The 13,496-nt window shown below is 37.9% G+C and overlaps 3 protein-coding genes across 3 annotated transcripts; 2 read left to right on the forward strand and 1 right to left on the reverse strand.

Moving 5' to 3' along the window:
• The first annotated feature begins 125 nt into the window (after window positions 1-125).
• On the forward strand, window positions 126-2,398 carry Sgf29 (SAGA-associated factor 29). The gene is made up of 6 exons (XM_066286331.1): window positions 126-371; window positions 438-687; window positions 966-1,085; window positions 1,582-1,743; window positions 1,795-2,029; window positions 2,083-2,398. Exons 2-6 carry the CDS (start codon window positions 526-528, stop codon window positions 2,340-2,342), a joined length of 939 nt encoding a protein of 312 aa, XP_066142428.1. The 5' UTR covers window positions 126-371; window positions 438-525; the 3' UTR covers window positions 2,343-2,398.
• Window positions 2,399-2,464: 66 nt separating this feature from the next.
• LOC136341495 (uncharacterized) lies at window positions 2,465-8,289 on the reverse strand. The gene is made up of 16 exons (XM_066286521.1): window positions 7,937-8,289; window positions 7,563-7,877; window positions 7,377-7,504; window positions 7,044-7,217; window positions 6,552-6,993; window positions 6,229-6,497; window positions 5,941-6,177; window positions 5,324-5,466; window positions 5,104-5,267; window positions 4,730-5,056; window positions 4,548-4,672; window positions 3,803-3,973; window positions 3,499-3,743; window positions 3,234-3,445; window positions 2,900-3,168; window positions 2,465-2,853 (listed from the first exon to the last, which is right to left on the reverse strand). The coding sequence occupies exons 1-16, from the start codon at window positions 8,234-8,236 to the stop codon at window positions 2,598-2,600; spliced, it is 3,777 nt and encodes a 1,258-aa protein (XP_066142618.1). The 5' UTR covers window positions 8,237-8,289; the 3' UTR covers window positions 2,465-2,597.
• Window positions 8,290-8,910: 621 nt separating this feature from the next.
• Window positions 8,911-12,019, forward strand: LOC136341397 (ionotropic receptor 75a-like). Its single transcript, XM_066286332.1, has 9 exons — window positions 8,911-9,152; window positions 9,206-9,369; window positions 9,422-9,736; window positions 9,792-9,916; window positions 10,599-10,769; window positions 10,821-11,041; window positions 11,095-11,306; window positions 11,357-11,634; window positions 11,685-12,019. The coding sequence occupies exons 1-9, from the start codon at window positions 9,008-9,010 to the stop codon at window positions 11,941-11,943; spliced, it is 1,890 nt and encodes a 629-aa protein (XP_066142429.1). The 5' UTR covers window positions 8,911-9,007; the 3' UTR covers window positions 11,944-12,019.
• Window positions 12,020-13,496: the final 1,477 nt, after the last annotated feature.

Here is a 13,496-nt window from a genome sequence, read left to right on the forward strand (position 1 = left end):
CGGATACCATGATTAATGCTCTTTCTAACTCACTACTCTGAAGAGAGAAAGATATATGTAAGTACTATTCTGTCATGGTTGTCTTCGGTGTAATAAGAACGCAGTTTGTTGCGTGCACGTCAATACGGATTTTTCTTGTCTATTTATTGTTTTGAATTGTGATTATATGTGTTTTGTTTATAGTTTAGTTAATTGTTAAGTGATTTTAAGATTTCCAGGCTAATAAATCTGATTTAAAAAAATATTTTTGCATAATTTGCTGTTAAAAACGAATATACATACACAAATAAAGAAATCATTTCCATATTGAGTATGCTATGTTATTTGGCGTAATAAACATCAACATACTCCCCAATACCATCTTCAAAATTGTAAGCAACCAGAACCTTTTTCTAAGCGAACAACCTTCCTTGCTCAACAATTGAAACTTCTTCCAGATTCTAATAGCGTTAATTATAATATCTTGGTATTCTGCTATAAAGCTGCACCAGCACATTAAGGAAGTTGAAGTTAGTTGATTGAATTATGCCATTCACCACAGATGTAATAGCTGCCCAACAAGTTCAGGAGCGCCTGAAATCATTGTATGGCCTAGTTCATGAAATTGAAAAGAAGAGGAATGTATGTGAGCAAAGTATCACAGCTTTGCAAAGGTATGGAAGTAATGAAAAAGGCCAAAGTATACAAGTAAGTGGAAGAGTTGTTATATCATTCTTCAGTTGTGAAAACCTAAAGTAAGATAAACTCCAATGATAATTGGCATTTATAAGGTCTTTGAACCTTAATGATAATATTTTGAGTGTTGAAATCTCATAATATTGTCATTGTGGTGGAGACTAGTTTGAATTGGGTTCATACTGGGTTTTAAAAATGAATTTTTGGGTCAAGAATATAAAGGATTTTGCTAAACCTAAAATACCGGTCTTTGGCAATAGATAAATGTTTTTTCTGTTTGGATATTTCAGAAATTAAAATCATTGGCTAAAACTGCAATGGTACAAACTGATGCAGAAAGAGAAGTGATTCAGAAAGCTTTACAGAAAGTTTACGAAATCAGGCAAATTAAGAATGAGAGAAGAATACAGGTGAGTTTGCTAAACTTAGCACCTCACTTAATTTTATGTGACAGAAATTGTAATATATGCCTGTTAAAATTTGACATTTGCTGAATGTTTAACTTCTTCTAGAGAGTTTCATTCAATTTTAGGTAATCTAGGTAGAGAGTTTTTCCTTTTCACTACTGTAAAGCTAGTCATAAATTTACCTAGCAGCTAACCTTCGTTAATGTAAAGTAAAACTTCCCTTGTGTTTTCAATTACCATTTTTACAGTTTTTGTCACCACAACTTGAGTATCAACGCAACCCACAAAGAGCAAACATGAAGTACCTACTTAATGAGTATTTTCATATTTTTAGTATTTACAAAATGCAGTAATATTAGATGTATATATAAAATTTGTCATTGCCAATCCTTCTGAATGAAGAATCGAAATTAACTTTAATATTCCTGAGTGTTTAAATTAACTACCTAAAATTTTGATTTTACATCAACATTTTCGGTCTACACATCGCCCTTCTCAGTCAAGAATTTCTGCTGCAAACAAAGAATCTATTCGCAAAGGAACATGGATGAAGATGTTGCAAAGTTCTGCACAAACTTTACCACTTTTCGTAGGAAAAATCGGCGAGAAAACTCCTCCATTATGTGGAGCTACTCCGGCTGATCGAAACTACATTGCTAAGGTATTTTAATCCCCTCAAAAATTTGTAAATATCCAAATTAACATTTCACAGATTGGAGATATGGTAGCAGCTTTGGTAAATGGAGAAACGGACGAAGAAATTTGGATTCTCGCTGAAGTCGTCAGTTACAACTCGAATACATGCAAGTACGAGGTGGACGACATTTTAAAAGAGCAAAATCAAAAAGACAGACACACTTTAAGTAAGAGAAGACTGATTCCCTTGCCTTTAATGAGGGCCAATCCCGAGATTAATCCTGAGGCTTTATTTCCTGAAAGGACTTTAGGTAATATTTTTGAAAGGACATTTCAGATAACTGAATAACTACAAATGTTTCAGTAATGGCATTATTTCCCCAAACTACCTGTCTATATAAAGCGCTTATCAGCAAACCTCCGGCTACTCACACCGACGAATATGAAGTACTTTTCGAGGACCCCGCTTATCCAGAGGGCTTCAGCCCTCCTCATTATGTAGCTCAAAGATATGTGATACCTTACAAACAGCTGAGCAGAGGAGGGAGTTCTACTAAAGTCCGTACTACATCGCAGGCTGATAGTGGGAGTAATAGCGATTCTGAGGAAGCATATACTAGATAGGTGATATTTGATGTGTTTTCTATTTAATAAAATATGTGGTTAAATCTTTTATAAAAGGTTATTATAGGGGTGATCAATATAAAGCTGTTTGCAGCTCTTCAGTCACAGATCTTATTTCTATTCCAATCTCAATTTACGTCTTGTTTATTCTCTCTACTTGACACCATTTAGTTTTTTAACATTTTTAGCTCTTTAATTAGTTGTGCTTTGCTTATCGGCATTTAATTCTCAGTGCAGTACTATAATAATGTGTGGCTACTTAGTATAAGGAAATAAATTTTTCTGAACCCCAACTTTTTTCCTATTGCACCTGGAACGCCACAAAATCTCTAAGAGCAAAACTTGCAAACTCGAAACGATTCCGAAGAATAACACCACCAAGGCCGGATAAAAATCTTCAATACTCGTATGAATGTTAATCATCAAAGACGATCTAATACAAATAGGCTTCTTGCGTTTCCAAAAAATTAATTCTCTACTAACCACCCCATTTTCACTTAATCTCTGCAAGCTAGGGAATTCAATTAGGTTAAGTACTATGTAGCATCGATACTTACCCTACATCCAAAATATCTTTGAATGGCGACCACTTTTGGTAATTTGCGTGCATAAACATAGGAGAGAAGAGTGGTACAGCCTTTAACTCACAAATCATTGAATTATCGAAGTGTTTTTCAATGAAAATGTAACTGGTTGCAAGTTCTACGTGAAATGCGTAATGCCCCTTTTCGGTCAAATTTAGACCCACTTCCCTAGTTATAAATCCTGAATTATTTGATTCTGAAACTTTTCCGAGAATTTTTCTGGCAGTCTCAGTGTTTGATTCCTAAAATTAATGTTACGTTTATATTATTATACAGAACGATGCAGGCCTAGAGTTTCCTAACTCACTCTTAGCAATGCAGTGACATATGAGATATTCTCAAACCCAATGTTAAAGCCACTGTCTAGAATATCTTGTACAGTGTTAATGGCGGTTTCGGGTACGTTAAATAGAAATGAGACGAAAATCGCTGAATAAAACTGATAAACTAGCAATCCCAGGAAAAGAGTGATGATCATTAATATTCGGCCGCTCATTGAATTTGGCAACGATACTATTCCTATAATAAGAACATTTGATAAGTTATATGTTTGCTTTGACTGATTTACTAACCTTGCTGACAAAACGCCCCAAAAGTTGATATTACGCTAAGGCTCCAATAATTTTCACGGCTTGTAGACTCATCCATGAACTTGTTGCTGTGTAAATAATTACGATTTAAGTTATAGCTAAGATGCTGTGCCATTGTCAGTAAAATCGAAGAACCTACAATGCAGATCCAAATTTCCGGAGCCAGGGGTTTCATGAAGAATTGGTAAGATTTTTTTGAATTGGGGTTGCGGAAGAGAAATGCATTTCTGTTTAATAACAATCCTTTGGGTTAAGAGCTACTAGTTGGTTTCAAACAAATATCTACCTCAAGGGCCAGGTATTTTTACCATAGCTCATAAATTTTCGTCGCTCTTTCTTGACTATAAGGGGAGTTGAGCCAAAATCCACAACTTTTCTTTCGAGGGCGCCCACTAAGCCGTCCATGGTCCCGTCAGATTTGGAAATGCCCCATGATTTTATTACCGTAATCGTGACACTAAAATGGAAGCAAATTGCTTCTGAACATAATATTAGGTGTATGGAATAAAATTTGCTTGACCTGTTGAGCGGAAATTACATGACTGACTTGCTGTACTTTTAGGCATAGGCATCAGTATTTACATTTTTTACAGATATTTGAGGTGAAATCAACCAACTGACGCATTCAAATTTTTTTTCTTGGGAATCAATTTTTAGTTTAACTGGAATCGTACCTGTGTGTCTCTTTCAATGATTTTTTTATTGAAACTTGAACTAACCTGAATTGGGTCAATCAAGCCTTGACCTAATCGTTGATGGCATTTTCTGGCCGTTTAAGGCAGAATTATACGTATTAAAATGACAAATTTTTTACTATTTATTCTTTGTTATATAATGTTTTCATTAATACAGTTCAAAAATGTACGGTTCCACACTTATGGCCATCAACTTCCTGACGAGCCAGAGGCTACAATATTTATCATTATGACATTACTAATTTGTTAACACATAGGGCTTTTCCATATATTCCCGTATTTAGAAATTGATAACCGGATTCGACCCACGCAAAATCCCTCAAAACCGTGTTTTACCTGTAATTGTAATATTGCCTGCAGCTCTCCATCAATCTTGCATGAAACCTGTTAAGTGTGTTTACCTCGGCATTCCTATCATCGACCAGATAATCGCCCAAGGTTCCCTCAAACGGTTCAGCTAACTGAAATTCCGATTTCTGGATTATTCAATAGACAGAAGCAAGTGAAGGCGATATTACCACAATTGCGCTATTGAAGTGAACCCCAGTGAGGTTTCTTCTCACAAAGTACTTATTCATTTTTTCGGTGATTACATATTTCTCCTGGGTGCTATAGTACCCCATTTCGTAGGTCTTCAATTGGCCTCCTTTACCATAAGCTTGATTATACACGTCATTTATGAGATATTTAATTTCTTTATTGGGAACTTGCTTGTGGCTGCAATGGGCGACTTTCACCTCAGAGTCCACGTTGAGTTCTACATCTTCGAAGAGATACGAGTAGTTTCCGGGTTTATGAAGGATTAGCCAAAAATGCTTGGTGTCGAAAACTTTGTATTTCCGACACTAATAAAACATGTCACTGAGTGTTTCTCTTGGACGGATTGCTCTACCTTTTTGAGGAATTTGTGAGCCGCATGGCAGTCTCCATCCAACACAATCCCGGTTCTTTTATAGTTTATAACGAGGTCCTCAAAAACGCTGACTTTGTTGATATGTTTGACTGATGTTATCATTGGGGTAGTAAGAGTTAGGTTCCGAAAAAGTTGCACTTGGTCTTCAATAATTAACAAGAAATAAAGGGGAAGTTATGCTTAAAGTTAACAGTCAAACCTCTCTCTTCATAGCAAGTTAAAATCAAATTATGGCTCAGTCTCTTGGTCTGGAGGAAGCTGAGAATCAAACTTTCATCAATGAATGCTCGTACAGTGCTGACCCAGCAAAGCAGGAAATACAGGATATTGCTCATTTTGTGTTATTCTCTACTAGTGGTAGATTGAATCGCTTTTAAGTTTAAATATAATTGAAATGGGACAAAACCTTCGGTTAATGCGGTTTTTGCCCATAAACTGCTACTAGGTTTAAATTTTAAATCTCCATACAGGGTGTAACATATCATCATGGAGATATTTTAGGAAACGATAGTACTTTGCGAAATAATAGAAAACATATTAAGAGGCCCTTGGTCAAAAGGCACCATTTCCATTATACAGGGTGGCGAAGTTTTACATTTTTCTCATATTTTGCGTTTTTCTTACGTATGGCTTGAATAAAATTTTTGAAATGTCGTACACCTGTGTTCGTTAAAATCCTCTATAACAAAATGTCGAAATCGTCAGTAACCATATACAGGGCGTTATTTTGTTTCGGGCAATGTACTATTTTCATATCTCCCTGATAATATATTATATCCTTTATACAGCGTGCATAATATCCCTCTGCAAGTTTACTCAGTAAACTCAAACATCTTATCCTTTCTTATCTTCCTGTTCTTCCACAGAACTTCAACAACTAGAACCTGGAAACTTATGATTACTCCAATTAGCAAAATTGCCAAAGCCGGGTAAAAGTCCTCCAAACTAGTATTGATCACGATCATTGAAGGAGTCCGCATACATTCAGGTTTTTTTGGATGCCAGAAGTAAAGCTCCCTGCTAGTGATACCGTATTCCTCAAATCTCTGCAAGCTTTACACTAACTTTTTAATACTTTTCGTGAAAAAAATATAGGTATCTTACCAAACATCTATGAGATCCTTGAATGGTGACCCTTTTTGGTAGCCCGAATACATAAACATTTTTGGAAACAACGGGATCTCTCTCAATTCACAGATCATGGACAACTCGAAGTTCTTATTAATGAAGGGGTATCCAGTGACTAGTTCCACGTGAAATGCATAGTGTCCCTTTTTCACCAAATTCAAGCCTTCATCTCGACTTAAAAACCCGGAGTCGTTTCCCGTTGATACCCTTCTACACACCTCTTTGGCCAGATTGTTAGTAGCTTGCTGAAAAGACTTAAAGATATAGAATTAGCTAATAGAGAAAAGGATATGTCCCACCTGCAGTATGGATTTTGCATATTTAACGTTTTCATAACCGATATTAAAGTCGCTTTCCAAAATATCCTTAATGGAACTGAGGATCGTTACAGGTACGTTCAGCAGGAAAGACACCAAGGCGGCTGAGTAAAACTGATAGATCAAGGCACCCAACCAAAGAAGAATAAACCCTGAAGTTCTTCCGCTTAGGCAGCGCGGAACAGCAGTTATTCCCTGCTGGCAAAGAGTTCCGAAAATGCAGAGAGCAGTGAAACTCCAAGAAGCATCTTCCCCAATTTTCCTAATGTTGGTGACTAGCCGATCCAAGTTATACGAGCACTTCTGGGCTAATAGTCCAAGCACTGATGTCGCAATGACGCATAACCAGACCCCCCACGAGAAGGGTTTAATAAAGATCTTGTACGCTTTCTTCGCGTTTGGGTTCCGCAGGATGAAGGCCATGCTTCAATGTTAACATGTTAACAAAAATGTTTCTCTTATGGGGAATCTTACCGCAGATGCCATGTACCTTTTCCGTAACTAATGAGCCTTACTCTTTCAATCTTGGCCACTAAGGGAGAGGATCCGAAGTCAACTTGGTGTCTTTGAAGCGCACCTACGAGACCGTCCATAGTTCCATCTGGTTGGTAGTAGCCCCAGGAGTTGCTCACTCCAGCTATACGGACACTAAAATTGTAGAGGAATGAAGAAGAAGAGATGTATTTAGAGAAAAAAATTGGATTGGGTAGACGTATCCTTATTCTTTTAATTCACAGGAATTTATTCTACTGAAGAATTCGTCTACTTCCACCTTATACAAACTACATTTCCCATAAGACTTGTCACCTGTAATTATAGTATTCCTCACAGTAACAGAGGAGTCTGGCATGAAACCGACCAAGCGTATCGATCTGAATATTCGTGTCGTTATATTTCAAATATTCCAGTAAGGGCTCCTGGTAGGGCTCGTTCAACTACACGGCATATAAAATGAGTTCAAACGAGATCATTTGTGGATGCACTTCTACTTACCACTACCAGAATGTCAAACTGCACGCCTGTTAAATTCCTTCGAACAACATACTTGTTGCCAGTCTCCTTTACCTGATATCCACCATCTCTACCATAAAACCCTACCTTTGAAAGTCTTAACTGGCCACCCTTTCCAAAAGCTGGATTATATACATCATCAATGAAATATTCTCCAGGTGTTGCAGATTTCTGGTAAGCCACCTTGACTTCCGAATTAATATTAAGAGGCGCGTTCTTGAGTAGATCCCGATAGCTGCTTGATCCAAAGAGAACCAACCAGAAGTGTTTGGTGTCGAAGACTTTGTATCTTTTACACTGATGGTGAATAAAAAAATGTATTGATTAGAAACTTAAAGACTGATTTATGGACGTACGCTGATGAAGAATTGCTCCATATGGTCGCAATCCCCATCCAGCACCACTCCCATCCTGCGGTAGTTTGCTACAAGGTTCTCTGGGATGTTCAAATTTTTTAAGTTTTTCACTGTAAAAAGCATATTTTGGTTTGTTGAAAGTTCCCTTTGGAGATGCACCATAGTTTCTCGAGAATTACACGTGAGTACTACGATATGCTTCAAGCTTTTTGTTCTGATAAAGCTGAGAACAAGATCAGTATCCATAAACCCGGAAGTATGGCAGATGAAGAACAAAAAAATACAATATTTGCAGTGCATTTTGTTTGAAGTATAACGCCAATCTGAGTCTATTTGCTATAAGAATTATTGTAAAACTGAGTAATTTTGATTTCATATAACGATGCTGATGTGACAAGATAATTGAAAATTACTAAATTGCAGTAGATAATGTTAGTAATGATGGGCACATAACCGATTTTCGTAATGATTTTTGTAGAAGAAGCTTGCTGATAGTCGTGAAGGCATGAAATTCAGTGAGTGAGAGTAAAACCAGCGGAGTTCCCCTTGAACCCATATAACGCGATCATCTCTCTGTCTCAAAATCATTTATGAGCTGGGATTTGTTGGACAAATTTGAAGATTCTCTAGAAATTTTTGAATTTCTAAAAAAAGGTCCAGGGTTGTTGCGAATCGAAATATTGCCGCAAATCGAGGTATTGTTACGAATCGAGGTGTTACTGCGAATCGAAATAATTTTTAAAATCCATCTGAATGTTTTGGCACGGTGGGAAAAATTCTCATATGTCGTTTAGAGAAATTTAAAAGCCGTTCCCAACTAAAATTAAATTTGTAAATATCAAATAAACATTTCCACAAAGAACACTCGGCCTCATAATCATCGGTGCGTTTACTTCAATAAGGCCGGACTTAATATTTTATTCAGAGCACTTCTTTTGCGGTTAGAAAAATGATCCAATCACAAAGCCACATCAATTGAACTAAAAACCATGGGAATGCATGCTATTAAAGAAGAGATAATATTGAGAATTGCCTTAACTCACCTTCAGTCAATTAGACGCCAAGTAGAAGATGCATTTCAAACACGCTATGTTGGTTTTATTGCTCTATGTGTTTAGCTCAGTTCATGCTTTCATTGAGAGGGATTTGATAGTCAGTTTTTTCAGAAAGAAGAATTTGAGCCACAACGTCGTCATCACATGCTTAAACAACAAAGGTAAGAAGAATTACACGTTTTTTGGTAGTTATCAGATGAGAGTCCTCTGGTAGCTCAACTGGAGCTTTCCAAGGCGCTGATGGAGGAAGCGAGCTTTCTTCTCCAGTTAACTCGTATTAAATTCTCCAAAATCATGACTATGATCTCTAATAACTACAAAAGAATGGGAATTGTTCTGGATGGGGACTGTAAAGAGGCCAAAACGTTCGTTTTAAAGGCAAAAACTGACAGTTGAAACAAATGCCATTGTAAGTTAGAGCAAATTCTAGGCTGGAAACCACAAAGTGTTCGACTCGAAGCATTTCTGGCTGGTGCTCCACAACTCCACCGACCCTCAGCAGCTCTTCAAGTACGTAAACTTGAATATCGAATCAGAAATTAAAGTGGCTCATCCGATTCCAAGAGAAAGCAAGAATTTCAGTATCTACGACGTTTACAACCCCGCTTATGGACGGGGCGGAGAATTAAGAGCTTCCAAAGTGGGGTTCTTCGATTATGTTGAGAGATATGTAGAGTATGACATGGGGAACAAGTATGAGAAGAGGAGAGATCTTAGTGGGGTGCAGTTTAGAACTGGCGTGGTGGTACGTAAAGTAATTTTTGAGTAGTTGAGAAAATGTGGATAAAGAGGTTTTATAGCTACCAGAACCTTTTGCCTGTTCAGTGGAGGAATATTTGAAAAACGACAGAGACATTCAAATTAACACCTTTAATAGGTATCATTCAAGACTCATGAGCTATTGTGAGCAGTATTATAATTTCAGGTAGGCATTAGAGTTCTTTGGAGAAAAGAAAATATTCTGGAAACTTCACCGTGTAGTTTTTGTAAAAATTGGAAAAACGTTGGGTACAGAGGGAATCTTAAGTAGGAATTTTCCTTGTAACACGATACACACCTCAAAAAACTAAGAAAAATCTATATGTGATTTTTTTTCGAAATCTCAAAAACGACCAAAATATGCGCGTAAGAAAGTTTTAATAAATAAAAAAAAACTTTAATTATTATTCACTCCGGGACTAGTTACAGAAGCTATTCGAGATTGTCATCATTAGTTGCAAGTATGTGAATTCTAGTTCGTGTTATCTACGACTTAGAAGAGATCTTTTTGGTGAAGTATTTCTGCGGCGATTTTCTAGCCATTTACGCAACTCTGTCACTGTGTTAATTTAAGTGGTAAACACCAAACTTTTCATGTAATACCACAGATAAAATTACATGGATTTAAGTCTGGTCATCTTGCTGGCCATCTTATTGATCCATCGCAACCTATCGACCTGTTGGAAAATTCCTCAATTAAAAAGTCCCGTCTGTTACTTTCTTCGTACGCGCATATATAAGTTGTGATTGAAATTTCAAAAAAATGTTACATAAAGACTTTAATTTTTTGGGGTATATGTCACGTGGAAAAGAAAATCCCCATTTAAGAGTCATCCTGTATAATTTAGCATGCGAATCGCGCTAAACCGATCCTGGGGCTATCTCCGGTCGGATGGCACTATAGACGGTTTAGTCGGGGATTTGGCCCGGGAGAAAATCGATTTTGGATTATCCCCGTTGTTTGTCAAACCAGAGAGAATTAATTTAATCAGCTACGGAAGGAAGACTTGGAATTTGCGGTAAGAACAGTCATCTACATGATGGAGGGCTGAATGGGAATTTCCTTATAGAGCTGCTTTCATACTGCGCAACCCAAAATCCAGAAAGTCCTACCAAATCTTCGTCAAGCCTCTTTCGTTGGAAGTATGGCTGTGTATTGTCGGATGCTCAGTTTTGGCGGTTTATTCCCAAAGATTGGGATACAGCTTTGATAAGAAAGTGAGGGATGGGGACGTCGATATTTCTTGGGGGTTCAGCGTTATTTGCACCTTCGGAGCTTTTTGTCAGCAGGGTAAAACCTTATTTCGCCTCATCGTGATTTTTTTGTACCGATTTAATGCGCAGGGATTATCGGGTTTCCAAACTGTCTCAGCGGGAGAACTGCGGCTTATGTAACCCTTCTGCTTGGGCTCTTAATATACCAATTTTATTCTGCCAGCTTGGTCTCCTTCCTGCTGAACGTACCCACTACTGTGATCAGCACTGTTCAGGAAATTTTAGATAATGGATATAGAATTGGGTGCGAGGATGTGTTGTACGATAAGGATTTCCTTAAGGTAGTAACTCCTTTAAATGTTCCTTCGTGCAAATCCTAAATCCTTTCTAGCATTCAACTGATACTGTGGTCAATGAAGTCTTCAGGAAACTTACTATTCTCTCACACAGTAATGAAACAGGGTTTCTAAAGCCTGAAGTAGGCTTGGAATTGGTGAAACAGGGCCGTTACGCCTTTCATGTAGAGCTGGCCACTGGTTATCCTATCATCGTGAAGGATTTCGCTGAGGCCACCGTCTGCGAGCTCAAGGAAGTCCCTATGTTCCCAGTCCAAAGAATGTACGCGAATTACCAGAAATGGTCTCCATTTAAAAATGCTATGGATATTTGGTAAGAGTTATTTTTTTTAATTTCATGGTTGTTTGAAGTAATTGCTGCAGCCTGCACCGCTTGGCGGAAAACGGGGTGATGGTCAGGGAAACTTTGTTTTGGCACCCCAAGAAACCGGAATGTGTGAGATTTGCTGATACGATAAACATCAGCACTGGACTAGAAGATTTTTATCCCGCACTATGTGTTTTATTGATTGGGATTGTGTGTGCCCTGGAAATACTAGGAATGGAAATCGTCTGGAGTCGAAGAGATTTCATTAAGAAGTTTTTTCAGACCAGAGCTGCGACTTTCTCATTTGAAAACTGAGCTACTTCGTAAGCTTATGGATGTTAAATTTTCCATTAAAAATAGTCGATTTAACTTTCGTTCCTTTTCATGGTTAAACCAACTGCAGATTTTTTTACCTTCTCCTATAATAAACTATTTTTTTTTACATGTGAATTAGGCGTAGGCCATATCGCACGTTTCTTTGAGGTCAATGAGGACGATGTAATAATCTGTTCATTTTCTCAGTGTCAAGGTGAATATTTGTGCAAATTGCCGCAATTTAGGTGAGAACATTAAATTGTGCTTCAAATGTAGGTCGTACTTGCTGGTCTAATAAACTAAATTGATCCTGATGAGAAAACACTCAAAGATGATTTTGAACATAATATTGTTGTGCATCTAGTCCGTCTATTTTCGAATCATGCCCTTAACAAATCTGACGCACTGGGCATAACCTTAAGTCTGGTCTCAAGAAAGCCGCCCGCGAGGAAGTCCACCGCCCTTCCCTGCCTGCCGTCAAGCCTCGCTCTTCCATAAGGCCGGTACTGCTTAAAATGATCACTAGATGATAGGTCAGTATGCCAATTTGCTGGCATTTTGGGCTCTGTGCCAAGGACGAACCATCGAGGAAAAGATCACTGGATCGGGAGACATCAAAGACGGAACTAAAACTCAGAACATTGAAATTCGCTCTGCAAATCTAGATACAGTCAGGCAATCTTCGTCGAGAGGCTCTTTGAGTACCACATTCGCCATCCTTTGTCTGCTAGTAGGTGGGCTGTAGTCACCCACACTGCACTCAGGAAACTGCATTAAATTGATTCAATTTTCCTCATTCCATGGCAGTTTCCAAGTAAACTTGAAGTAATTTTAAACTGCATTGGCCTTTAACCTACATATTCAATGCCATCAGCTCGTTCCTTCCTGGACTCTTCCGGTAACAAATATACCAGCACCCAGACAAGGCTATACCTACCCATATCAGCGTTGTTAACATGCACTACTGTCGTGAAGTCAGTTTTCTTATGAATACCTAATCAGGGCCAGCCGTTTCCTCTTCATAAAAATATTTGATGGGTTCGTGTAGTATTAACTTTACGAGAACCTTCGCATGACACTCTTAGTCCCAACACCACCTCTCAAAAGATATTAAATGACTATATAAGGCGAACCCAATAAAGCCAATAATAATGCGTACTTAAAGAGACGAAGTGGATAGTCTTGACCCTATTACCATCGATGTGCTATAATTGGGATGATGATGTACTGGTGTGTTTCGAATCAATAATTCACTCTCATACCCGCTCGCATGATTAAAACATTTTAGATAAAAGGTTGTACACTCGGCTAAGTGATCTGATGGGATTGTCCAGCAATTAGCCGTTAGTATCGTCTGAATCGTGGTCTTTAATTGATTTTATAGAGTTGGAGTTGTGACATTCGTTGCGATTGACTTGTAGTAAGTCCTATTGAAAATTGCCAATCTAACTACTTCACGTGCCGCAGTGATGGCTGGTGAAGAGTACTTCACAATTTAGTCAAGCGTGAAAGCATCCCATGTTATGACCTCCTAGCTCAGAAAAAAACCGGAG

This window comes from Euwallacea fornicatus, chromosome 10 (genome assembly GCF_040115645.1).
Source record: "Euwallacea fornicatus isolate EFF26 chromosome 10, ASM4011564v1, whole genome shotgun sequence".
NCBI lineage: Eukaryota > Metazoa > Arthropoda > Insecta > Coleoptera > Curculionidae > Euwallacea > Euwallacea fornicatus.

Excerpts from the sequence above, each read along its gene's own strand:
- Sgf29 (XM_066286331.1), top strand. The coding sequence starts at position 526 with ATGCCATTCACCACAGATGTAATAGCTGCCCAACAAGTTCAGGAGCGC. Across the intron at positions 688-965 it reads AAAAAGGCCAAAGTATACAA|AAATTAAAATCATTGGCTAA; the intron begins GTAAGTGGAAGA and ends TGGATATTTCAG. Across the intron at positions 1,744-1,794 it reads ATCGAAACTACATTGCTAAG|ATTGGAGATATGGTAGCAGC; the intron begins GTATTTTAATCC and ends AACATTTCACAG.
- LOC136341495 (XM_066286521.1), bottom strand. The coding sequence starts at position 8,236 with ATGCACTGCAAATATTGTATTTTTTTGTTCTTCATCTGCCATACTTCC. Across the intron at positions 7,878-7,936 it reads TGGAGCAATTCTTCATCAGC|TGTAAAAGATACAAAGTCTT; the intron begins GTACGTCCATAA and ends ATTCACCATCAG. Across the intron at positions 6,498-6,551 it reads ATGCAAAATCCATACTGCAG|CAAGCTACTAACAATCTGGC; the intron begins GTGGGACATATC and ends AAGTCTTTTCAG.
- LOC136341397 (XM_066286332.1), top strand. The coding sequence starts at position 9,008 with ATGCATTTCAAACACGCTATGTTGGTTTTATTGCTCTATGTGTTTAGC. Across the intron at positions 9,370-9,421 it reads CCAAAACGTTCGTTTTAAAG|GCTGGAAACCACAAAGTGTT; the intron begins GCAAAAACTGAC and ends AGCAAATTCTAG. Across the intron at positions 11,635-11,684 it reads AAAAATGCTATGGATATTTG|CCTGCACCGCTTGGCGGAAA; the intron begins GTAAGAGTTATT and ends TAATTGCTGCAG.